This window comes from Sciurus vulgaris (assembly GCF_902686455.1).
Source record: "Sciurus vulgaris genome assembly, chromosome: 9".
NCBI classification, from domain to species: domain Eukaryota; kingdom Metazoa; phylum Chordata; class Mammalia; order Rodentia; family Sciuridae; genus Sciurus; species Sciurus vulgaris.
In genome coordinates, this window is record NC_136469.1 from 85,779,877 (window position 1) to 85,805,531 (window position 25,655).

A 25,655-nucleotide genomic window follows, 5' to 3' on the forward strand; every position below is an offset into this window, starting at 1 on the left:
TCAAAAGTAATGAAACACATTGTGCATCTGATTGACTTGTTCATAAAGCAAAATGGAAAAACAGAGAACAATGGACTCCTAATGTGAACTCTGGGGAGAGCTAATCAAATTACGATTGTTAGATGTTAGCATTGGCAGCAGGAAAAAGTACAGCAGATAGGCATCACTAAGACTAATGGAACTTGATGTCCCAGGGCAGGAGGCTTGACAGAGCTGGCAAGGAGCAGTCTTAGACAGCCTGGTGAATCAGATGCAACTCATGAAGGCACTCATAGAAGGCCTATTTTTTTTTTTATTTTTTATTTTTTGTTTTTTCTGGAGACTTTACATCTCAGTATTCCACAGAGGCTGGGTGTAACTGGAGTAGAGTTGGGTACTGCTTACTGATGTGGAAATAATGGAAGGAAATGGAGACAACAATCCTGGCACTAAGCCTTGGCTCTGCCATTAGTAGGTTTTATAACCTAGGACAAGTCAGTTCATTTCTCTTTGCTCATTTCCTTTCACTAGCAAATCATAGTTAAGTGAAATGATTGTTACCATGACACTTCTTTAGCTAAATATACTTGAAAGGTTCAGGAAATGTCTCTTGGAGGAAGTAATTTATAAGCTAAGAGTTGAAGAGTAAGTAAAAATTAACCAGATGGATGGGCTAAAGGTTAGTGAGGAGCTGAAAGATGTTCCAATTAAAGGAAACAGAATGGGTAAGGTCCCTATCCAGAACAGAATATAGTCATTTCAGGGAAGAAAAGAATGATTTTATATAACTAGAGTATAGAGTTTCATAGCTAAGAAATTAGGAATCCTAAATTATTAGCAGCAAAAGAACTTGCTCAAGGTCATCTGGCTATCAAGGATCTGATCTGTGACTTGCTCATGTCTGCACTAGCATTTTAACAATTAATTATACATAACTTTTCTACTGCACCATGCAAACAAGAGGAGATCATTGCTTAGGATGTTACAGGTACAATAATTTTCAGTGTGTTCTGGAGGTCACATTGTGAATATTCTCTAGAGTTTAAATTTAAAAATCATAGTGAGAAAATATTGGACTGGGAGGGAGTCCTTAGATATATAAAAAGAAGCTACAAAGATGAGGAAGTGAAACTGAGTCAAATAAATCAATAGATAAACTATTAACACTTGTTTCTACCATAGTCCTCTAGAAATACAGAAACCATCTCAAAGCAGAGTTTGTGACTCAGACAAAACTTTGATGTTTAGTTCTGTATTGTAAACTTACATAAACAGAAAATGAACCTGAGCCAGGTGCGGTGGTGCACACCTATAATGACAGCATTGGGGAGGCTGATACAGGAGGACTGCAAGTTGAAAGTCAGCCTCAGCAACTTAGCAATACCCTGTCCCAAAATAAAAAGTAAAAACGACTGGGGATGTGGCTCAGTGGTTAAGTGCTCCTGAGTTCAATCCCTGGTAAAAGAAAAAGAAAAAAAGAAAGGAAAAGAAAGAGAGAGAGAGAGAGAGGAAAGGAAGGAAGAAAATGAACCTGAAAATTCATGCTAATTGTATTTATTTTAAAAAGAAGAGGGAAGCCAGATCAAGTCATATTTTTATAATGAGTCAATTACATTTATGTGAGACTGAATGAATTGATTTGTCCATGCTCTTGAGCAGGACACCGACCAATAGTAGATTACATTAATTTATTATAAGATCTTGTTTATGTCCTCTGTATTTTGATGTCTTATTTTTATTTTTTATTTATTTATTTATTTTTTGGAGCCAGGGACTGAACCCAGCGGCACTTAACCACTGAGCCACATCACTAGCCCTTTTTTATATTTTATTCAGAGACAGGGTCTTGCTAAGTTGCTTAAGGTCTCCCAAAGTTGCTTAGGGCCTTGCTAAATTGCTGAGGCTGAATTTGAACTTGTGACCCAGCTGCCTTGGCTTCCCAAGTTGCTGGGATTGCAGGCGTGTGACTGGCTGATGTCTTACTTTGAGACGTCAAGGTGTGCAATTATTTTAATTTGCCCTGCATGTAATTTGTTGGGATTCCTGAATATGAGGCTAGTTATCTTCAGTGGCCATGAAGTCACATCATTCTGATCTGATCTTCCTCTTACACAGCCTACTATAGGAGCTCAGCTGATGGTCCACAGTGTGAGGGCAGCTCGTTTAATAGTGCACCCTCTCTTGTCATTGTTTACTGTCCACTTCTCTGCTATGCTTCCCTGCTCCTCCCAAGCACATAAGTACACTTCAATCTTTGTCTCAAGTTCTGTTCTTATTACCTATTTTCTACCCAATGATTGGCCAACTGTGTTTGAACTTGACGCTATGTTGGAGATAAAGGATATCCTCTAAAGAAGAAAAAAAATATTTTTTTTTCAAAATTGCTCTTAGCTAATATGTCTGCTTGATTTGTGTAAGATCTAGGTGCTGAACTTCATATGACAACTCATCACTTGTATGTTCAGGGAAATTTAAAACATAGGTCACTTTGAATATCCTGCCACATGACATGAAAAGTATAGTCCCATCCATTCAAATCTAGAGCAGAGATTTTGTTTTAAATAATAGTCTACTTAAGAAAAAAATCTGGGTCAAATGCCCATTTTTTACAATTAAAAAAAAATAAAAATGAAAAAAATCTAGCATCAAGATGCTTTGTCATTTTCAAAGGACAAAAATTACAACAATTTAGTTTAATCATCTTAATTGGCTCTATTTTCAATGCTAGAATTAGGTGACAATTCATTCCATAAAACAGAATAGAGCTCTGAACAAAAGATTTGGGTTTTCTAGACAGAAAAGGGCTTGAAGGAAACGAACAAAACAGAAAGCTGATTGGTCATTTCAAAGTTGCTTTCTTTGTAAGGTGGGGACAGGGAGACAGAACAATAGGAAAATAACAGATTGATGAACATTAGGTTATTTCAGGTTACTTATTTCATGTACGAATTAAAGCAGAAGGAATTTCATTATCATACCAATTAAAACGGGCCTTTTTGGGAAATTTGGCTGCTCCCTCTCTACTATGATGTGGTTAAACATCCCCCAAAGACCCCATGTGTTAAGGATTTAGTACCCAGCCTGTGACACTGTGGTAGAAATTTTCAGAGGTGGACCTAACGGGAGGTTTTAGAACACTGGTGTTGGGGGTTGTGCCCTTGCAAGGAATCCTGAGACTGTTCTTTTCCTCTCTCTCTTTCACACCTAACCATAACATGAATGAGTTGCCTCTGCCACATGCTCCCATCAAGATATACTTTCCTGCCACCAGCACAGAGAAATGGGGCCAATAGGTCATAAATCTCAAAACTGTGAGCCAAAATACACTTTTCTTCTTTATAGTCGATTTATCTCAGGTCCTTGTTACAGTACTGGAAAGCCGATTGACATACTCTAATCCAGATTTCTCCAAAGATCAAATGAATAGCTTAGTTTCAGCTTAGTGACATGACACTTCAGTGTGAATGAATCCATTTTTACTCTTAGCATGACCTGTGCTTACTCCAAAATAATGGCCTCTTGTAATTTTTATTTAACTTCATGTATTGTACTTCTCTTTAATCTTTTCCATAAGGATCATTACTTATACATCATCAGGAGCCAAAGAAAACTAAATTTTCCATCGGTCAATGTGACTCTAAAAAGGAAATCATTTGGAAAATTTAAAAAAAAAAAAAAGGAGTACTATCTGTTAAAAAATGGTTCATTTAAATCTAACATGTTTTAATAGTATGTATTTTTAACGACTATATAATACATATATTTCTGTTAAGGTGCTATTCCAATATCCAATATAGTCTCTGGGTCCTTTTGAAGCAAAGACAAAGAATTTATTCTGGCCAGGGCTGAGGGAGCAGAAAGCAGACAGTTCTGCAGCCTTTGACTCCGAATGCAGATAGAGAGCAGCTTAAGAACAACAAAACAAAACAAAACAAAATCAAACAAACAGAACACAAAGAAAGGGGGCAGGAAAGGCAATTATAATCACAAGATACATTTTATAAAATGGAAAGAACATTCTCAGAAATTGCACCTTTTGTACATACTGAGGAAGGCAAGTTTGCATTAGCTCCATAGTTTAAAGACATTGTGGTCAGGGGGCAAGTGGGTGAGGGTGGAGAGAGTGGGCTCATGAAGGAGGGGGCCCAATTTCATAGGGGGGGGGTGTCAGAACAAAATGGGGTCAGCCTGACCTAATTTTTAGATCAGCCCATAACATTTCAAAATGTTTGTTTCAGATATTATTCTATCTATATATTTAGGATATAATTTTCTAAATGCATTAACCGTGATTTCTGTCATTGCCTATGAATAATGTCAGTTATAAGCTACAACAGGAACATTTTAGCATCAAACTGATTAGAAATCCTTTATTACTATGTATAAGGTTCTTTGTTAGGTTAGGTAATCTACACAGTATTTCCCAAGTTACCAACTTAGAACACATACCATATATTGTTTACCATTATGTCTCTGACAGTTTGGTCACTTGTTTGTTTTATTTTTAGAGTCTAATTAAAACCTCATTTATTATTGGAGAGATACAACATTCATTGTCCAGATCAAAAGGAAAGTGTTCTGTGTTCATTTTTTTAAGTTCCCATTTAAGTTAATTCTGAAGCTTCCATTGCTTTTCACAGAGCACAGGACTCTCCTTAGATCTTCAGGATTCCCCAGAAATTTATTAGGTGTGAGCTTGACCATCTTTGAATTAGGAGTGGAAATTCTAAGATTTAAAAATAAAATAATTCAATATTAACTTATGACTTGAAAAGAAAATTAAATAAGGTATTCACAGCAGATAGCTTCCTTTACCTCAAAAAGGCAATAGAACACTAATAAATATGACACTTGGTGGTGAGATGGTTAGGAGGTTTTACTTAGAACAAAACAAGAGAACCTGTTATCACACTTCCATTCAAATGTGTACTAAAAATTTTAAGCAGTACATCAAAGCTAGAAAATGATATAAAAATGTATGATGAATGAAAAAATAAAACTGCCATTAGTAGCAGATGACGTAATTGGCTATGTAGAAAAAGCAAAATTACTTAGAGATACATAATTAGAATGTTAATGAATACAAAAGCAAGAAAATACAGTTTTTAAAACACCATTTACAATAGCAAAATATAAAATGCAAGTTTCTAGAAATAAGTTCAAGGAAAAAGTCCAAGAAGAAAAATGTTTAAGTATCATTCAAAGATCTCAAATTTATAGGTATATCAAGTTCAGAAATAATTTAATATTCTAAAGATGCATTAATATTTCCCCCAAACTGACCCGAAAATTCAATGCACTTTCATTCAAAATTTCTATATTGACAAGCTCATTCTAAGTTGTATATGAAACAACTGAGAAGAACAAGCACTGCTAATGAAGAAAAACAATGCTGTGAGACTTGCCTTTCCTGTCATTAAGAATTTTTATAATTTTATAGTAATTAAGATAGTGCTGCACTCCCGCAGATAGGACCTATTGACCAACTAGGGAAAAAACAAAGTCCAAAATCAAACTACACTGGTATGAAATCTAGATTTATGACAGAGACTGGAAATTAATAACCTTTCCAACACTTTGTGCTGGGAAACTGGTTATCCATATGTGGAAAATAAAATTGAATATCTACCTTACATTATAGAGAAAAATTGATTTTGAGTAGATAAAAGATCTAAATATAAAAGACAAAACTATTCCTTTACTAGGACATTTCAAAATAAGTTTGTTTCAGATATTATTCTAACTGCATATTTAGGATATAATTTTCTAAATGCATTAACCGTGATTATGTGATTATGGTTTTGAGAAGTCTAAGAGAAAAATTAGACTATAGAAAATTCATTTCAAAAAGCATTACAGAGGCAATTTTATGTCACATATGTAAGTGATGAATAATTAGTTACAAAAAATTTGTTTTAAAAAAAGTTTTTATGAAATAGCTAATAGCAAGCAGACCAAGTGGGCATTATATCGTTATTTGGCAACAATATTAAAAGTCTGCAGTTCTAAGGAATGGCCAGTAGGTGGAGGAAGAGGCACTTTCATGAATTGCTTTTGCGCATGGCAAACTAGTACAACTATTTTGAGAACTGCATTATTTGGTGAAGTTGAAGATATGCATACCCTATGAGCCAGTGATTCGACTTCTACATAGATATTTTAGAGTATCTCTAATACACATGTTGTGGAAACCAGTACAAAAATTTTGAGAGCTGCATTATTGATAGTAGCAAAGTTATAAGTAACCCAAATTTCTAAACAACAGTGGACCAAATAAATACATGTTGGTGTTATCACAAAGTGAAATGATATTCTATTAAAATGAATCAGCATATATGAAATTCTATAAAAATGAATCTACCTTATATAAAATTCAGAAACATGCGGTTGAATGATAAAATTGCCATATTATAGAACATTATCTAATTTATCCAGAGTTCAAAGACGAATGATAATAAAGATTTTTTTTTAGAATTCCACTCATAGTGGTAAACGTGTAGACATAAGTGAAAAATAATTAACACTGATTTCAAGATGAGGGTTAAGGTGAGGTCATGTCAGAGGGAGAGAGAAGGATTGAGACTTGGGAGAGTACAGAGAGTGCTTCTGGTATTTCAAGATTGTTCTGTATCTTGGTGTTAGAAATGAAAATAGTTATTTTCTTACTGTATCTAAAACTATATACATATACATATAATATACATATGCAGGTATAAAATGTTCTGTTCAATTTTTAAGACTATTTATGTAAAACACACATTTTTGTGTTTTATATAATGTTTTTTACATTATCTTTTATATCTATGATATATTGTATAACTTTAAAAAACATTTAAACCTAAAAAATCATGTTGCATCTTTTGAATATTTTTTATTGAAATGTATAATAGACTTCCGAATAATCTAGAAATTATCCACGTAACCTTATGTTTACCATGCACCTTTGCCTATGGTAGATATTCACTGACATCAAAATAAAGTCTACACATGTCAATTCACATCTTACTTGTGTTCTCAGAGTGCCCCCTCTGACCCCCACCCCGCCCCCCCTTTTTTTTTTTGGAGCGGCTACGTGGCAGTTTTTCTAGAATGGGACCTTGAAGACTGAACAATTTTTCTTTGTGCACCATATTAAAAAAATGACCAATATCTCAGTTTCTTATATTCTTAGCCTAATGAATTTTAAAGCATTTAAACTCTGAAAACTCCACTACCAGAGGCCCTTATTTTCCCCTAATGTTTAGTACTTGAATGGTTTCTTTTCAGCTACAGTAAGAAACTTCAAGTATCAACCGGACATTTTCAATGAATTTGGGAGAATTAAAATATCTTTGAATATGTTGTCATTGCAACTCTTGGTTCTCACAAACATTAGGTGTGTGCAATAAGTATCGCAAAAGTCAGTTACACTTTTATATATATGTGGTGGTATATGCCTGTGTTCCCAGTTACTTGGGAGGCTGAGCAGGAGGATCACAAGTTCAAGGCCAGCCTAGACAACTTAGTGAGGTTCTGTCTGAAAATAAAATTTCAAAATAGTTGTGCGGCTCAGTGGTAGAGCACTTGCCTAGCATGTGCAAGTCTCTTGAGTTTAATTCCCAGTACCTCAAAAACAACAAAAACAATTTTAAAAGCCTTAAAAATAAACTCCCAAAATACAAAGGGTCTGAGTGAACATAAAGACAACCATATTACCTAACTTTAATATTTCAAATCAAAGAAGCAAGCCTCTGTGCTGGATCAACAGTTCAACATTGAGAGAAATAAACACAGAAAAATCACAAAAGACCAATTATTTGTCAATATTAACAACATGCATTAATTGGACTGCATCTATGGAATAGTATGGGGCATACTGGAGCAAGGATCCATTCCTTAACGTTGTTATTTTTATCAAGACAATGGCCTGTGTAAATATAAAAAAACTGCTCAGCCCAGTGAAAATTTTGAAGATGATAGCCATGAGATATCAGTTGAATGTAATAATTCCATTTACTTAACAAATAGCCTAAGATGACAAGCAGTAATTATACTGTCATCCCTAATAAGAGGAGTTCAGATGCTTGTAGTCAGAGGCTCCAAGTAATTAAATAGATTTTGTTTTGCTCATAATTGGACTTTCATACTTGACAACCTGCATGAACATCCTGATTTAATTTTAGATATTTCAGTTTTTATTTTGCTTATAGCCAAAAAAAAGAAAAAAAAGAAAAAGAAAATAAAGCAATTCTTTTGATCTGGTTTTTCTCTTATGAAAGTTCCAATAGATAAAAACCCAAGGACAGACAGCAGAACAATGTTGGTGAGGTGCCAGTAGGCAAGTTTGATTTCAGACCTTGGTAGATTCAACACTGGTATTTCTTATGCACCACAATCTCAAAGAGTAATTTTGTTGCCTTCTTCCTTGTTGAAGAATGAAAGGAGAAGCTTATCAGATACAAGCCAATAAGGAAGTAGAATATTTTTTCCCAATTTGTTTTCCTTGGGAGGGATGAGAAGTAGAGCATGTAATAAATCAGTTAATAAAAACAGAACATTTTGCCATATTATTTCCTGGAGATGAACCAAAGTAATTTCAAAGTATACAATGGCACTTGCAGTTAATCATGATTTAAAGAACGCTGTCATGAGAAAGTTTTTTGTGTTTCTAAAACTTTAGTTTTCTAAAAACCACTTGGGTATGAAGGAGAAATTAAGATAACTTAATTCATCTTTTCATTTTATGTTCACTTGCACAATATAATCTGGCATCTTCTGATAAACTATTAGGAAAATGGAATTTGGAATAAATTGATATATTATTTTTTGGTCAGGCCCAGAATGCTAAGCCCCAAATCTCTTAAAACTGAATTATTAAAAATGAATTGTGAGCTCAAATTCTCTGGTTTGTAAAATAAACTTGGCTATGTGATATTTAATCCAATTTTTTCATCAACAAATCAAACACTTTAACTGAGTAATCAGTAAGATTTTTTGGATATAAGACTTTACACATAGCCTCAAAAATCAGAGTACCTTATTTGCTTTAACAGGGAGAAATAACACTGAATTTTGTCTTAAAAGATAAAACAAAGCCTTGGTATACAGGGAAAAAAACTGAAAAAACATTGCAAACAGATGCATGCTCCAAGAGGCCAGTTTTATGACAGTAAATGGGATCTTAGGGGAAAATCTCAGCATGCGATAAAATTGGAGAAAAATGTAACATTTTGCTGAGTTATTGGTCTTCTCATCAGTCGAAAAACTATCATAAATCAGGAATACTCTCCAGACACAATCTTAATTTTCTTATTCTCATTTCTCTAAGAACCACAGAAGGGTGATCAAATTGTGCTTGTCAGTGTTTGTAGCGACCAGGATGATAATAAGGGAATAAATAAGCACACTTGGTCCACAGTGCGGTGAACTTAATGAGAGGTCCGAGAAGAATCCTGGGAAGAGGAAAACTGTGGCATCACAGTGTGCAAAAAGACAAGCTTCTTTGATGGGTCCTGAGAACTGTCAAAGGTTTTGAACGACTCCTGGACTAATGTTCAAATACCTTGGTTCTCTTCCTTGTTTTGTAGTAGATGGTTCTGTGAGGGGATTGAACTGGGTGAGTATGTGGGCTTATCTCTGTGCAGGCTACCCTGAGCTCTAACTTGGTGCCATGGTACCAGGTTCATCTGATCTGTTCATGACTCCCCAGATCATCTCATTTTATTTTCAAAGGACGGTTGAAAATAAGAGACAAAATTTTGGTCACCTGTCACTATCGCTCTTGAGATAAAATGTTTCCACAGGAATACCATACACCCAGGTGAAGTACACTTCATATCCAGAGGTGGGCTGGTACACTTAATAAAACTGTAACCTATGCCTTGGGTTCTGCTTTATTGGAAACCTAAGATAAAGCAAACCCTTAACTTGTAAATTTTATGCTTCAGCAGGAAAAAAAAAAATTGCCCCATTGTCTTAGTCAGATTTTGTGTTGCTGTGACCAAAATATCTAACAAGAACAACTTAGAAGAGGAAAAGTTTATTTTGGCTTACAATATGAGAGGTCTCAATCCATAGACTCCATTGCCCTGGGAGAGACAGAGAGAGAGAAAGAGATTGAGACGAGATAGGCAGGAACGGGCCACAGGAAAGAATCACCCTTCTTCCAGGGCATGCCTCCAGTGACCCACTTCCTCCAGCCATGTTCTACCTGCATACAATCACCACCCAGTCAGTCCATTCAAACTGGGGTATACCAATTAGGTTACAGCTGTTGTAATCCAATCATTTCACCTCTGAGCACTCCTGCATTTACACCAACACTTTGGGGGCACACTTCATATCCAAACTATAATACCCATGCTGCTATTGCAGAATTTTCATCTTTCCTTTCTCTTACATCCTACCAGCTTCTGGAATTCTCTAGAAGACATCTCAGGAAAAGCCTGAAGTAAGTAATCATAAACCCAGAATGGAGTCATCCCTCATCCCTCCTCTTCTGTTCTGGCTTTTATGCCTAGAAAACCTCAAGTACTGCTGCCATTGCTGTTTCCTGGTAGACTCTGAAATTCATATGGCCACTCTGTTATAGTGTTCTAAGACTGATCCTTGAATGCAAAGAACATCCCTTTCCTGCCCTCATTGCCCAGTGACAATCCCCTGAAGTATCCCTGTGCCCTGCTCCCTGCCTTGATGTTTCCAGTGGAGGTCTGCTTTGTACTCAAAAGTCTTACAGATATTTTAATGTGGTGTCCACCCTTGACTCTTCTGCTTGATCCAATGAGTGTGTCAATATCTATGGGACCAGATACTCAATAATAAATGTGGAACCAGGGAATCTTTCCTCCCTCTTTTTCTTCTAATCTTCCATGAGTTCCCACTGATTATGCAATATCTTTGTTTATTTGCTTTGAAGTTTAGAAGACACTGGACTGGAGAATATACCTAAGTTTATATTTATTTAATATAGGAATATTTACAATAGCTTCATTGCTTGAACATAAGCAGTTCTGGAACCATTTTAGTTCCTCTCACAATCTCAAGTTTCCCTACTTATGTGCATTTTCTTAACCTAACAAAAAGTACTTTTAATGCTGACCTCAGGCCCCTGTGATAGGCTAAATAATGGCCCTTAAATATGTTCAGGTCCAAATCTTTAGAAACTGTAGATATGTTCTCTTACATTATAAAAGGGACTTTGCATAAGAGATTAAATGAAGGATCTCAAGATGTAGAGATTATACTGGACTGTCCTGGATGGACCTGATATAACTGCAAGTAATTTGTAAAATGGATCCAAAAGGAGTCAAATAGAAGGCACCAGGGACTAGGACGAAGGACAAAAAGAGAGATTTGGCAAAGCAATGCTTTTGGTTTTGGAGTTGCAGGAAAGGGGCCACGTATAAGGGGACATGTCCTCTGGCAGCTAGAAAGATTAAAGAAGCAGATTCTCCCATAGAGTATTTGGAGGAACCAGGCTCCAGTAAAACTGATTTTGATCTGCTGACACCAAACTTGCAAGAGAATAAATTTATATTGTTTTAAAGCCACTAAACTGTGGTAATTTGCTATAGCAGTGATAGAAAACAAATACTCTGTCCCCATCTTCAATCAGAAGGTGACTTCTCCTTTGTTCTGGAAATCCGAAGTTACTACATTCTCTTAGGCACTGTTTATCTCTTCATTCAAATCATAACTCATAAGTCTAGTGTTGTGGTTTGAGTGTGAGATGTCCCCTAAAAGCTCACATTTGAGACAATGCAGGAAGGTTCAGAAGAGAAATGATTGGGTGGTTAAGAGTCTTAACCCAATCAGTGGATTGATCCAAGATGGGATTAATTGAAGTGGTAGGGTGTAGCTGGAGGAGATTGACTTTGGGGTCTATATTTTGTATCTGCAGAGTGGAGACTCTCTCTGCTTTCTGATCACCATTATGTAAGCTACTTCCCTGATGTTCAGCCTCACATTGAGCCCTGAGGAATGGAGCCAGCCTTCCATGAACAAGACCTCTGAAATCGTGATTCCTAAAATAAACCTTTTTTCTTCTATGATTGTGCTGGTCAGATTATTTATTCACAGCAGTGAAAAAACTGACTAAAACATCTAGTAACCACCACAAAACATACTGTAGTAGTTATGTTATGGAGCTGGGGCCTTCTGAGAAACTAAGGCAGCTCAAAGGCCTCCTCTTCAAAACCCGATTCTTACAACCAAGTCAGAAAGATTTCAGACATGTGACTCAGAGTAATAGGAATGAGTTTATTGTAGGGATAGGGGAAAGGGAAAGGGGACACTCTCAAGGGAGAAAGTGGGTCCTCTCAGACAGGAAAGGGACAGAGTGCTTCTCCTGCACTCCAGTTTCAATGGGGATCTCAGAGGAGTTTCCAGAGAGTCTCACCGAGGTCCACCTCTTGACTTTTTACTGATAGCAGGGTGATATCAGACTTTCCCACTGTTTTGGTAACTCTAAGTCACATAGGCCCATGCTGACTGGTTCTAATTAGATTCTTAAGCATACATTCTTACAGATTCTATGATCAGGAGGAACTATCCTTTCCTCCCAGAGTTTCAGGATCTGGTCACAAAAATCTCCTAGGTTCCTCCCACTGACACTATCTTGGGCCTACATTTCTCCTGTAGTTAGCAGGTGATTTGCCAAGGAATGTAAAATATCCTGTCCACTTAGACAAGGTAGTGCTGCAGGTAAATTGCTTCTTGGAAAAGCAAGCATCACATGGGAGTCAGCACTGTAAGCCCATTTTATAGAATAATTCTCTTAATCTTCTGTTCCCACCATTCACATCTGCCTGTCCTCTAACAGTATTATTGTACTTCTCTTCTGAAAGGAGAAAATGAAGTTTAGGTTTATCAAGAAACTTGACTCAATATCACAGTTACAAGGAAGTAGAACTAGAATCTACTCCCACATCCATCCAATTCTTCATAGCCTATGTTGAGCTGACTATATCTCCTTTATCTTTTTTTCCATACACCCAGTTAACAAGATCTATGCTGGGTTTTTAACCTTTATAATTTAAAATTTTTATCCTGAGTGAACATACAAGATATTCTGAATAAGAGACAGATTTCTTATTGAATACCTCACAGAAAATAAGCATGCCACATCCTAGTTGCCTCAGGCCTTATCCCTGGGCAATGGAATAAAAGTCACATCCATTGTCTTACACTAGTAGCCAGACACCCCACACAGCAGTAATGAGGAAAAAAAAAGTTTACTTGCCCGAAAGAGGGCAGAGGAGGTGTCTCATTCCCTGAGGGTCTCCAAAGAACCATAATTTGTCTGAGTCCTACCTCCAACATTTTGATATGTAAATAAAGTCTCTCCAAGAGCCAGATAGCCCCGTTATCTCCCCTTTTAAGACTCAGAGAAGTTGCTAAATTCTGTGGCTTCATCTCTTTTGACATGTAAATAAATAGAGAGATAGCACTCTGATCTTCCCCAGGACCCAGCCCTTAACTAATGACAAATGACCTTGTCCTGGATATAACCTTTGGGCCTTTTGAGTGTGACAGATTAGAGATGTTCATCCACTAGGATCAGAGCAATTAACTAGACAAAAGCCTACAGATTTAATTCTCACAGAATGTGAAGTAGAAAGGGCTTTTTACAAGAACATTGGTAAATCTAAGGAAGTGTTATTTCCCACAACCTAAAACACACATCCCTGACCTGACATTAGGGAACTATTGTATTTTGGAAGCCTCCAGAACGGTTTGCATTTATTCACCTCTGTACAGTTCAAAATTGTCATTTCACCCTATCTTATTCATTCTAAGCAATAACACTGGAGTTATGAAAAGACTGCTATACTTACTTTTCAGGGGAAAAAAAATGAATAGTCAAATAGTTGGTTCTTGCCGCTGTTACCCATCTGCTTAGAGTGAGCCACTGGCCTGGCCCAGCCCTCTACCCACTGTGGAGGCTATAAATTAGGATTTGAAATTCAGGAACAGGTTCTGTCTCAAGTCACCCTCTTCTTCCCCTTCCTTTCTTTTCTTCTGGTGCACACACTTCCTCCCTCTGGGGTCAGAGAGTATTTTCCACTGAACTGGGATCTTTCCCTAATTGGAGATAACCACCTTTGTTTCTTTGGTGGAGTCTCAGTAATCTCCTGTCATTTTGTGGCAATTTAAATTCAAATGTGCAGGCTAGAAAGCATTTAAACCATTATCATATCTGGGAGGCATTGGAATAGCAATACGCTTAATGATATTTTCTCCCTGATGTTTAGAGAATGAAATCTTTCTTAACTAGTCCTTTTCACCCATAAAGTACTCAGCTACTCACTGTTTCTGCTTTTTCCCAATTGCACAAGTTGTTTGAGTCCTGAGGAAGAAGCCACTTTACTACAAGTTGATTCTCAATTCATTAAGTGGAAAAAAGAATGCATAATTTTTTGAAGAAAGTTTATCAAATTAATTTAAACAGGAGCTCTTTGAAAAATAATTATTAAAATTTCAAAAATGTTAAAACTCTAAAACTGAAGAGCAGATTGTTTATAATGAAGCAAAATTAATATTTTATGTAAAACAGGGTTTTTAAAGGTGGGAGCCTATATGGACTTTGAAAATGCATCAAATATGCCTTCTTGAGAGAAACAAGGGACATGCCAACTAGTGGAAGCCACTGTTATGATCTATGGTCTCCTCTGAATTCCTCACACCTGGTGTACTTGGGAGAAACAAAAGCTTGGACGTATAAAACAAACCTAAGCATGGAATTTTTGTAAAAGCTTTATTTTCATGTTATTTGTAAAACTACATCAATATATAAACATCTCTATTCCAAGATCTAGAGACACATTGCATAATCAATGCTAAATAAAGGCATTGTGCCTTACATAAGAAGACATTAATGTCCAAGGGATAAGTAGAACATTACAGTTCTTAAAGCATCAACATCAGAAATGTTGACCACATACTGTGAAAGTGTTACAATAAATAGCAACGGACATTCTTCCAAATAGTTACAAAAATAGATGTACACACATTCCCCATATCTTATCAGTGATGTGACCGTCTTAGATCTCCCAGTATTTATCCCCAATCTCCATTACAGTGGCCAAAAATTTAATGAATTAAACTGAACGACAGGACTGAAACAACTTTGATTTAACATTTTAAAAAATGACTTTTTAAAATATCAGTACAGTGAACTACCAAACATACTCACATCTTTAAATATCAGAATAAACATTAATATACAAGCACTGAAAATAAATAAATACATACATATATAAATAAATAGAAGAACTCTCACAGAGAATAGTCAAACATATCAGGCACAGTTCAGTTGCCCCGGAGGTACTATTTGTTTCTCTCTTTTCACTTTCAGAATCTTCTTCAGAATCAATAGTAGACAAGCTTCCTTCTTCTCTCCAGATCAGTTGGTGCTGCCTCTGTGATGAAAAAACAGTTGCTGTTTGTAGGTACTTAAAAAACTGATCGCATGGCCTTAATCCTTGATAGTCTAGAATTTTTCTAAATGTGGCCATTCCCTAGCCTTGCACCAAGTGGTTACTACCCATAGCATTGCTGCCCTGCACAGCAAACAAGACACCAGGTCACTGTATGTTTAATTAGGAATAGGGGACCTGTGATCATCATTGTATCATTAGCTTCAAACAGTCAGAATAATATTACAATGACCTCATTTAGGCTTAAGAGGTAACATCATGAGCAGCTATTTCTCATTTAACTGTGACTCAGGATAATAAGAGGTGGGACCTAGACTTAAACAGGCAGGTGTCACTCCACCCTCCTCTTCAGCAGGAAAGCTTAGAGGCTCATATTGCCCCAGACCAGGGGTTCCACTGTTCAGGACTTGAGCCCTTGGGGGACAGAGACATACATTGTTCCTCAATAGATAGAAGGAACAATTGTTTTTGTTTTGTTTTTTAGCATCACTGGCCAATTCTTAGTCTTTTAGGAGAACACATTTACCCGCATTTATTTAAATAGAGCTTTGGACATTAGAACTATCTTTATGTACCAGAGACTAATCATCTTAATGTCCCAATTATTTTGTGAAAATAATCCTAATTTCTAGTCCGTCAGCTTCCCTGATAAAATTTTAGAAGGTGATGTCAGTATGACCCATGACTCCATTCACATAACTCACTTGTTCAGCATCTTATGGATGATTTTCTTGACCAAGGGGGCTTCAGGGTTCAGACAAGCTTCCTGTCCATTCTTGAGAGTGGCTCTGCAGAAAGAAGAGAGGGGTCTCCGTTGAAGCTGGAGGTTCAGCTGGGAGTCAGAGGTGGGGAACAGCAGAAAGCTCAGACTGCCCAGGCGGTAGTCTGAACAGCAGCAGCAGTGGTGGCATAGGGCAGGACTTACATGACTTCTGTCTGGGCGCAGTGGGGTCCTGGAGGCGTCACCTTCACACTTTGAATGTTCTTGAGGTGAATTCCTTGCATCGTCTGCAAGCACTGGCAGCGCAGTTCAGTGACCACGGGCGCCCCTGCGTTGAGAAGAGACCGGGTGAGCGGGGCTGTCTCCATCTTGGGCACCCCCACCCTGTACCCGCAAGCCCGGGTCCTACCTGCTGCGCGCCGCCAGGCAGTCACCAGGAGCAGCAGCAGCAGCGCGACCTGGACAAGCCGTGGAGTGCGGGAGACGGCGGTGCGGGCCATGGGACTCAGCGGGAAGATCGCGGCGGAGCCTGGAGTGCAAGAGCTGGCGGCGAGGGGCTGCTGTCCTGGCTCTGTGGCTCTCCAGCATCCACAAGCTCCTTTTATGCATGGTTGGCCGGAAAGGCCAGAGCCCCTGGCCAGGGAAATTCCCGGAGCTCCTGGTGTTTCCCCGAGTGCGGAAGGAAGACGTCGTCCGGTCGCCGGCTGGAGTCGTGGGGTGGGGGGCACACTGGTGCCGCCCTCCTCGCCCTCTTGCCTAACTCCCGGGGACCCTGCGACCCCGGGATGTTCTCTTTCAATCCCAGATTCCCGAAAGAAAGTGAGTGGCCGCCGGCGAGGGACTGTGGGCGCCCAGACTCCCTCAGGAGGCGGCGTCATCAGCTGACACTGGACAGTTTGAGGAATGTCTGTCATCAGGATTGGAGGAAGGAATATGGGAAGTGGAAGACCCGCTTTTCTAATTGTTCTACGCCCACAAATATCTTCTGACTGAAGATTTTACTTAGATCTGCATACACTCTTTTGAAATTTATCATTCTCAGATTACACATAAGAGTATCTGTCTTGTTCCTGGTACTTCAATAAATCGCACTTTATGTCATATCTTTCCACAGCCCAGGGAAAGGACAGTGTCAAAAGTTTAATTCGATAATTAATTTAGGAAAAAGTGTTGAGATCTTACATAACTTCCTTTCTCTGTGCAATTCTGGAACTTCCAAAATTGGAGTAAGTCAATGAGTACCACATTTTGGTGTATGAGGTAGCTGATGAATCCATAAAATAATGACCTATTAAGGGTCCTGGAGCTGTTCTCGGGAGAGATTGTTACGTTGGACTTGAGGGTGCTCAGTTGCTAGGTTTGTCCAAGCGCCTTAAAGGTCACAGACATCAAGAGCGAATGTCCAGGGTGAATAGCACCCTCTGGTTATCTTAAGTGGCAAAAGGATGTGTTCTTGTGTAATATACATATGCTGGTTCATAAATCTTGTCCTACTTTGCTTGATGAAGACAAAATTCATTTCTTTTCCACCTTACATGGTCTTTCCTGCCTCAGGTAATTCGATTTCCCTTACAGAAAAAACAATTGTCATAGTTTGCTTTCACTGATTTCTAATAAAAAATAGAAATAACAGAAGACTTTGATTCAGTAATTCCCTTTTCACTCTCAATTTTAATGTGCTGAGTCAGTTTACAGGTTAGTTTCAGATGGTTTAGGGATGGTTCTGGATGTAGATTTGGGAGGTGTGTGAGGAGGGAGGGGATGTTGCAGAGCTGTTAGAGAAGCACAGAACAGGACTCCGCACCAGACCACCCGGAGAGGAATTTAACTCTGCCAATTACTGGGACATGATTGTCTACTTGCTGATGTAAAGATTCTTATCTGTAAATTGACATTGTTGTTTTGAGGAATATGTGTATTAACATATGTAAAAGTGCCAATATGTGTTAAATGCTATAGAAAATTATAAATCAATAAAAATTGATTTTTTCCATATCTCTTATGACAAAACCCACCTGTGGATAAAATCCTTATATCCAGAAGAAAGAATTTTTGAAAACAAAACAAAAACCTATCCAATATAAACTTTTTCTATTAGCTTTTTTTTTTTTTTCTTAAGAGGAAATAGGATGAATCTTGTTGTCTAGTTTAATTGGTGGTTAATTTCTAATCCTAGTTTCAGTAGTTTCAGCTGCAAAATACGAATAAAAGTAAAATTGCCCCCTCTCAATTACTAGAAAAAATTTATGAATAACTAGATTCTGTCTTTACATTTTCCTTCATAGATTTTCAGTCCAGTCCAGTGTAAAAGAACAAGAATTTATAGAAGATTATATACTTTTAAAAAGTGTAGGAAGTGAAAGATAAGCTAAAATTTATAAAATATGACGAATGCATCAATAACTGAATATTTGTGCCAATACTACTGTTGTTATCCTTATTTTTCTGGGATTTTTAGTTGGAAATATTCTGTTTTCTTGAAATAATCAGTAGTTCAGAAACGTAGTAACTATTCTTTTTCCTTTTTCCATATTTTAATTGGTGCATTATAGTTGTAAGTAATGGTGGATTCATTGTTACCAATTCATGTGTGTGTGTGTGTGTGTGTGTGTACACACAATATAACAATACAACTTGGCAAATATCATTTCTGAGTATTTCCCCCATTCTTTCCCCTCTTTTCTCTCACAGGTCCCTTTCCTGTACTTTACTGATCTCCCTTTGATCATCATGAGATTCCCCGCCTCGTTCCCACATCTTTCTTGTCCATTTTCTTTTCTAACTTACACATATGATCCTTGTCTTTCTGAGTTTGGTTTATTTTGCTTGAAAGAGTGATTTTAAATTCTATTCATTTTCCTGAAAATGATATAATTTCATTCTTCTTTATGGTTGAATAAAATTCCACTATGCATGTATACCACATTTTCTTTATCCTTTCATCCATTCATGGACACCTAGGCTGGTTCCACAGTTTTAACTATTGTGAATTGTGCTGCTCTAGACATGGGTACACACATATCACTATAATACGTTGACTTTATTTTTTAATTTTTATTTATTTATTTTTGGTACTGGAGATTGAACCAAGGGGTGTGTAACCACTGAGCCACATCCCCAACCCTTTTTTTATATTTTATTTAGAGACAGGGTATTGCTGAGTTGCTTAGAGCCCTGCTAAATTGCTGAGGCTGACTTTGAACTCGTGATTCTCCTGCCTCAGCCTCCTGAGCTGCTGGAATTACAGGCATAGGCCACCGTGCCCAGCCTGACTTTAATTCTTTAGGGTAAATGTTGAGGTGTAGTATAGTTGACTCACATGGTGGTTTCACTCCTAATCTTTTGAGGAACTTCTGTACTAATTTCCATAGTGGTTGTACTAATTTACAATCCCACTAACAGTGTAAGGTTATCCTTTTTCTCCACATCCTCACCAGCATTTATTATTGTTTGTATTCATGACCACTGCCATTCTGATTGGTGTGAGATGAAATCTTAGTGTAGTTTTGATTTTCATTCGCCTAATTGTTAATGATGTTGAACTTTTTAAAATAGTCATTGACTATTTGTATTTCTTCTTTTGACAAGAGTATGTTTAGTTTATTTGCCCATTTATAATAGCTATACTTTTTAAGTTAAAAATACTTTTATTTTTCTGAGTATAGATGCATACCTGCTTATTGCAGAAATAATTTAAAGGGTATAAAAGATGAGGAGATTGTTTAGTAAGCTTTTTAAACTTTAGTGTAAGCAACGAACTTTAGCAGATCTTTTCTTTTGTCTTCAATGTCCCTACTGACTGATATATTTTATGTGTTTATAAGATGCCGAGTAAATGTTAAAGTGTTATCATTCCTAACACTTTGATACGACGGGCAATGTTTTAATCTTAATCTTCTTAACTGACTCATAAAGTCCCCCCTACTCATATTGAAATTTACAAGGTAATGGAAGAGAGGGAAATTGAAATAATTTGTCCAGGTCTCATAGCTGATAAAATTCAGAATTTGAGTTCCAGGCAGCATGGCTTTAACAACTACACACAAGAAATATTTTTCTGAAATAAGCGATTCATAACTTCAGGAGCATTCTTTAATTTTTGTGTTTATTATCTCATGGTTCAACTTTACCTTTCTTAAAACTTAAGACTGGTGAACTGCTAAAATATTTCCAGTTTTTATTTCTCAAACAAAGAGAATTTTTGTGGCATATGCATACATAATTTAATAAAATCTACGTCCACTTATTTATTTACCTTCTTTTCAAAATTAATATACTCTCCTCCAAAAAAAATTAGGTCAGCAGGAATGAATATTCTACCCTTGGAGCTTTCTAGAAGGGAAAATAAGTATTTTTGTTGGCTCTTATTTGCTGAGATAACATTCACAGTGTTCTGCTGAACCAGTTTGAACACTTCATTGTGTTTTAATAACTGAAATATTTTGCCTTCAGCATGAAAAGGGGGTTACCCAGAACTTATTCTCCTTATGACTTAAGAAAACAACATATTTGCTTTAATAGTTTCCAGATTCAGTCGAAAGTACTGTCATAAGCAAACAATCAGAGAAAATAAACATCAAAAAATGTATAGTAGTTGCCAAAAGATGGAACACTTCAAGAAGTAGCCTCATATTTGCAGAATGATCTAAAACTTTATACCTAGACTTGTGTGATAAACAATTGGTTACAAAATGAGATACTAAAGAGTTTTTTCCTTTTACAATATACCAGTTCTCATAATTTAATCCCTTAGAGCCTTATTTGTTTTTTGTACCAGGGATTGAACCCAGAGGCACTTAACCACTGAGCCACGTCCCCAACCTTTTTGTTTTTTTTTTTTGTTTTTAATTCTGACACAGGGTCTCACTAAACTGCTTAGGGCCTTGCTAAACTGCTGAGTTTGCTTTGAATTTGCAGTCTTTCTGCCTTAGCCTCCCAGATTGCTGGGATTACAGGCATGCACCACAAGGTCCTGCACATTATCTTTTTTAAAAAAGAAAAGAAGCAATGGTGATGTGCTAAAATAATCCAAACTTTTTTTTTTTAATTTTAATAAGTGTCTTCCTCAGCCAATTATTTATTATACAAGCTAAATGAAAGGTTTAATATGTCAAAACTTTAAAGTCATACAATCACTACTCTGAAAGGAATAGCCATTACTAAAATAAAAACATTGGCTTATAATTCCTTTTTAAGTTATCATATTTATTATATCTTGCAATTTTTATTTTCGTTATCTAAAACACCTTTTAAATCCAGAGTTGCTGCTGCATCCTGCACACTGATGGAGCAACAAGAACGGGCAGCGGGTGCAGAGCTGCTCTGCTCAGCCTTGCTGTGGGGGGTCAAGCCATCTCAGCTGCCAGCACTATTTTGTTGCATTAGCTGCTTCTACTATAGTGAACAACTGCGACACTGAGGGCAGAAGGATGAAGCTGCCGGAATGCGGCATTAAATCCATGGACACATCCACTTCTTCAGTTCAAAGCATTTTGAGTATCAATGTCATTCACCCTGATCTATCTCTAGCACATTTGTCATTTATACCGGTTTTTAGCCTCTACCCGCTACTTCTGATAGTGGAACCCTAGTTTTCCTTTCCTTGTCATACCTCCCTCCCAGTCTGGGGTTCAGGCAGTGATACTCCTCCCAATCTCCAGGAGGGCTCTCACAACACCAGGTGATACTGGCCAGTTCTTTCTGTCAGAGTCCAGTCCCAGCCACCTTGGTAGGCTTAGGGGTGGGCAAGTGACCTAACCTGTCCAAGTCAGAATAATTCCCTGGAGTTCTTTTTGTCAGGAAATGATTGGACAAACAAGCTTCTGCTTCCTGCTGGGGGATAGCCAGTTGAACAGAAGGTTGGGACTTTGCCAATGCTTAAAGAGAGCCTGTCTACACTGAAGCCAGCACAGAGGAAAGCAGCCAGACCTTGACTGAGACTGACCACCAAAGAGCATTTTTGAATTCCAGGATTCTGCTTTATCTCACCTACTAATCAGACTTTCCATTCGAAGGGAAATGAAATAATTCCCCTTTTCATTGAGCAAATTTGAATTGAACTTTTTGTTACTGACTCCACTTATTGCTAGCATTACCATTCTAACCAGAAAGGTATTTTAACTGGAGTTTAATTCCTTCTTTTTTCCATTTGTATCAGCATTTTCATTTACCATGTCCCCAGCATTTATACCATGAGAATAAAGTTGGTTGCCATGGTTACAAAGAGGATTAAGACAGACTGCTACTCAAACTCTCAATGCAACAGGGCGCAGGAATGTAGAAACAGATTTTAGAAGAACTGGCAAATACCATGATAAACTACTCTCAAGGCATTGGGAGAAGAGGGGACTCCTAATACAACTCTTATAGCGTGGATTTGTGAGAGGTGTCAGAAGTTCTCTTGGAATAGAAGATCACTTATGTGAGTTTTAAAGAATAAAGTTTTCCAGGTGAATATGGGACCTCTGAGACATGGAAAACCATCTAGAGGGAAAAGATCCAGTAAGCAAAGTCCTTGTGTTGGGAAGGAGCATGGGGGCACTGAGAAGAGTGGGGAGCTGGGCTTTCCAACCCTGGAGGCTGTGTGTTTATAGGATCCTGCTTGCCAGCTGGTTTGGATGTTACTTCCACTGGGAGCTTCCACTTGCATCTCAAAGTTCATGATCCAATTTTCTCAGACCACAAGGTGACTTTATTGACTACCTACTGTGTGGTGGGTGGAAGACTGGTTTAACATACAGGCCTAAGTCAGTACCAAAATTAGGGGGTGGTGGGTATTAAATTCAAAAGACATTTATGAGACACATTCAACATACAAAGGTGATAGGTTTTGCAAGAGACAAGTAATGGTAGAAGTCAAAACAGATAGAAAATTATTCTTTGATATGTAACTAGAACATTTTCTTCTGCAACATAGCCAATCTTTTCTGTAGTAATTCCTGTAGTAAGGACGTCCTAATGATTTCAACTATCTTTACTTATTTAAAGTTATTTAATTTTAAGTTTTTAATTAAAATTAAAGTTATTTAGTTATTTAAATTCATTTTAATTAACACTGAACAGCATCTACTACATTAGATTTGGGTGTTATTCCATGATACTTTACAAAAACAGATTTTAATATAAACTTTGCAATTCCATTTTCTTAAGATTGTTTTTAAAATTTTTGAGGAAGTATTATTGAGTAGTTAAATTGAATTGTTTGTGTAATGAAATCCAAGAAATATAGGAATGACAAAAATTATGCAAGAGTATGTCAGCAAAAATTTTAAGAAATGAGGAACTCTTTCCATGGAAATATTATCATACTAGTTGGTTATACACATGATGAGTTTGATATTTTGAAAGCAAAATTTAGGAAATTGAGTGATGAGTTATAAACCACAGCAAACATATCACATATATGGATATGCACATTTCAAATAGGGAAATTACAAATCATCATAAAAAGTGATGATCAGAAAATGTTCTCTGTACATTTCAACATATTGAAAATTTTTGAAACAATCTTCATAGCCCATATATAGTCTCTTCTAGTTTTGTTTTGTTTTTTGCTTTTGTTTTGTTTTGTTGATCCTGGGGATTAAACCCAGGGGCTTTTTCAACTGAGCTATATCCCCAGTCCTTTTTATTTCGAGACAGGATCTTGTTAAGTTGCTGGGACTGACCTCGAACTTGCCATTCTCCTGCCTGAGTCACTGGTATTCCAGATGGGGGCCACCACACTAGCTTTAATCTCTTTTAGAAATGTTCCTGATGCCCTCAAAAAATAAATGGGATTTATGTGGTTGCTGGGGCGAAGTGTCTATACATCAGTCAGTCCAAGTTTGTTGACTGGGTTGCATCACTCTTCCACACTATTTCTGACTTTTTTACTGTTTTATCCATTAAGTAGTGAAAGAGTTAGAAACATTGACTATTGATATGAATTTTTCTATGGTTCTTTTTGGTCTCTCCATTTTGCTTGATGTTTGATAACGTTATTCATTTCATAAAATTTAATGGTTATTTTGATGCTTGTAGAATAAGCCTCCTTTATATTTTGAATCAATCTTCTAAGATTACTTCTTTGCATAGTCCTAATATATAAAACAAAACTTTAAAAGTAGATTAATTATTAATAAACACATTAATAACATTCATGGCTATTAATAATAATTAACATATTAATATGGCTATGCTTCTTTTTTAGTTTTTGCATTATATAGCACTTTCAGTTCTTTAATTTAAAGATACCTATGGTTTAATATCTAAAGTGCATTTCATTAAGCAATATAGATGCCTGGTACAATCTCATAATCTTTGGTTTTTAATTGAAGTGCTTATGTCATTTAAATTTACTGTCATTCTTACTACAGTTGCATTTAAGTCTACTATTTTACTATTCTATTTGCTCTGTATTTTTTATAATCAAGTATTAAATTTGGAATAATTTTAGATTTACGAAGTATTTGTGTGTGTAGTACTGAAAGTTCCTGCATCGGGCCCTTTGTTCAGTTTCCCCTTACGTTGACATTTTACATAATTGTAGTACACTTGTCAAAACTAAGAAATTAACATTGATACATTGCTAACCACTAAACTACAATCTTCATTCAGATTTCACCAAATTTTTCATCAATGTCCTTTTTTCTATTGCAGAATTCAATCCAACACATGTATTGCATTTAGCCCTCATGCCTCCTTTGTCTACTCTGATCTGTAACAACTTATTAATATTGTATTGTTTTCCCTGACCTTGACAGTTCAGAAAAATACTTGTTTTGTGTCTTGTAGAATGTCCTTCAGTTTGGATTTTTCTAATTTTTTTCTTATGTCTGCACTGGGATCTGTATTATGTAGAAGCATTTAAATGAAGTTGAAGTGCCCTTTCCATCATATTCTATCAGGAGCTGCGTAATATTCATTTACACGCCTTGACAGTTAACAATAATCTTGATTACTTGGTTGAAATTGTGTTTGCAAAATTTCTTCCCTCTAATGCTTTTATTTTCCCTTTTTTTAGAATTCCTTCTTTGGAAGCAAATTGCCCACACTCAGATGGGTACGGGAACTAAGTGTCAGTTTCAGGAAGGGAGAGACTGTACTCGTTAGGAATTCTTCCATAAGGAAGATTCATCCTTTCTTTTCTGTCCCATGTATCCCCCCACCTTTTTCAACTTTCTGTCTTCTTTTGCATTATGGAGATGTTTTATTTCATTTCATTTTATCTCCTTTTCAGATTTTTAAGTCCTAAATTTTGCATTTCCCTTTTTAGGGTCACCATAGAAATTACAATACATGTTACTGCTCCATTACAATTTTCCTTAATTCAGTATTTTCTCTAAAAATTGAAGAAGTGTGTTATATTTTAAATTCATTTATCTACTTACATATCCTTTCTGCTTTCTTATCACCTATTTTACTTTATAGTATGTACATATGTTATGGTTTGGGTGAGACATTTCTCCCAAAAACTCACACGTGAGACAATGTAGGAAGGTTCAGAGGAGAAGTGACTGGGTTATGAGTCTTAACTCAATCAGTGAATTAATCCCTGG

The 25,655-nt window shown here is 36.7% G+C and overlaps 1 protein-coding gene across 1 annotated transcript; it reads right to left on the minus strand.

The window, feature by feature from the left end:
- Window positions 1-14,696: 14,696 nt before the first annotated feature.
- LOC306669009 (growth-regulated protein homolog gamma-like) lies at window positions 14,697-16,947 on the minus strand. The gene is made up of 4 exons (XM_079152761.1): window positions 16,526-16,947; window positions 16,321-16,444; window positions 16,100-16,183; window positions 14,697-15,377 (listed from the first exon to the last, which is right to left on the minus strand). The coding sequence occupies exons 1-4, from the start codon at window positions 16,614-16,616 to the stop codon at window positions 15,362-15,364; spliced, it is 315 nt and encodes a 104-aa protein (XP_079008887.1). The 5' UTR covers window positions 16,617-16,947; the 3' UTR covers window positions 14,697-15,361.
- Window positions 16,948-25,655: the final 8,708 nt, after the last annotated feature.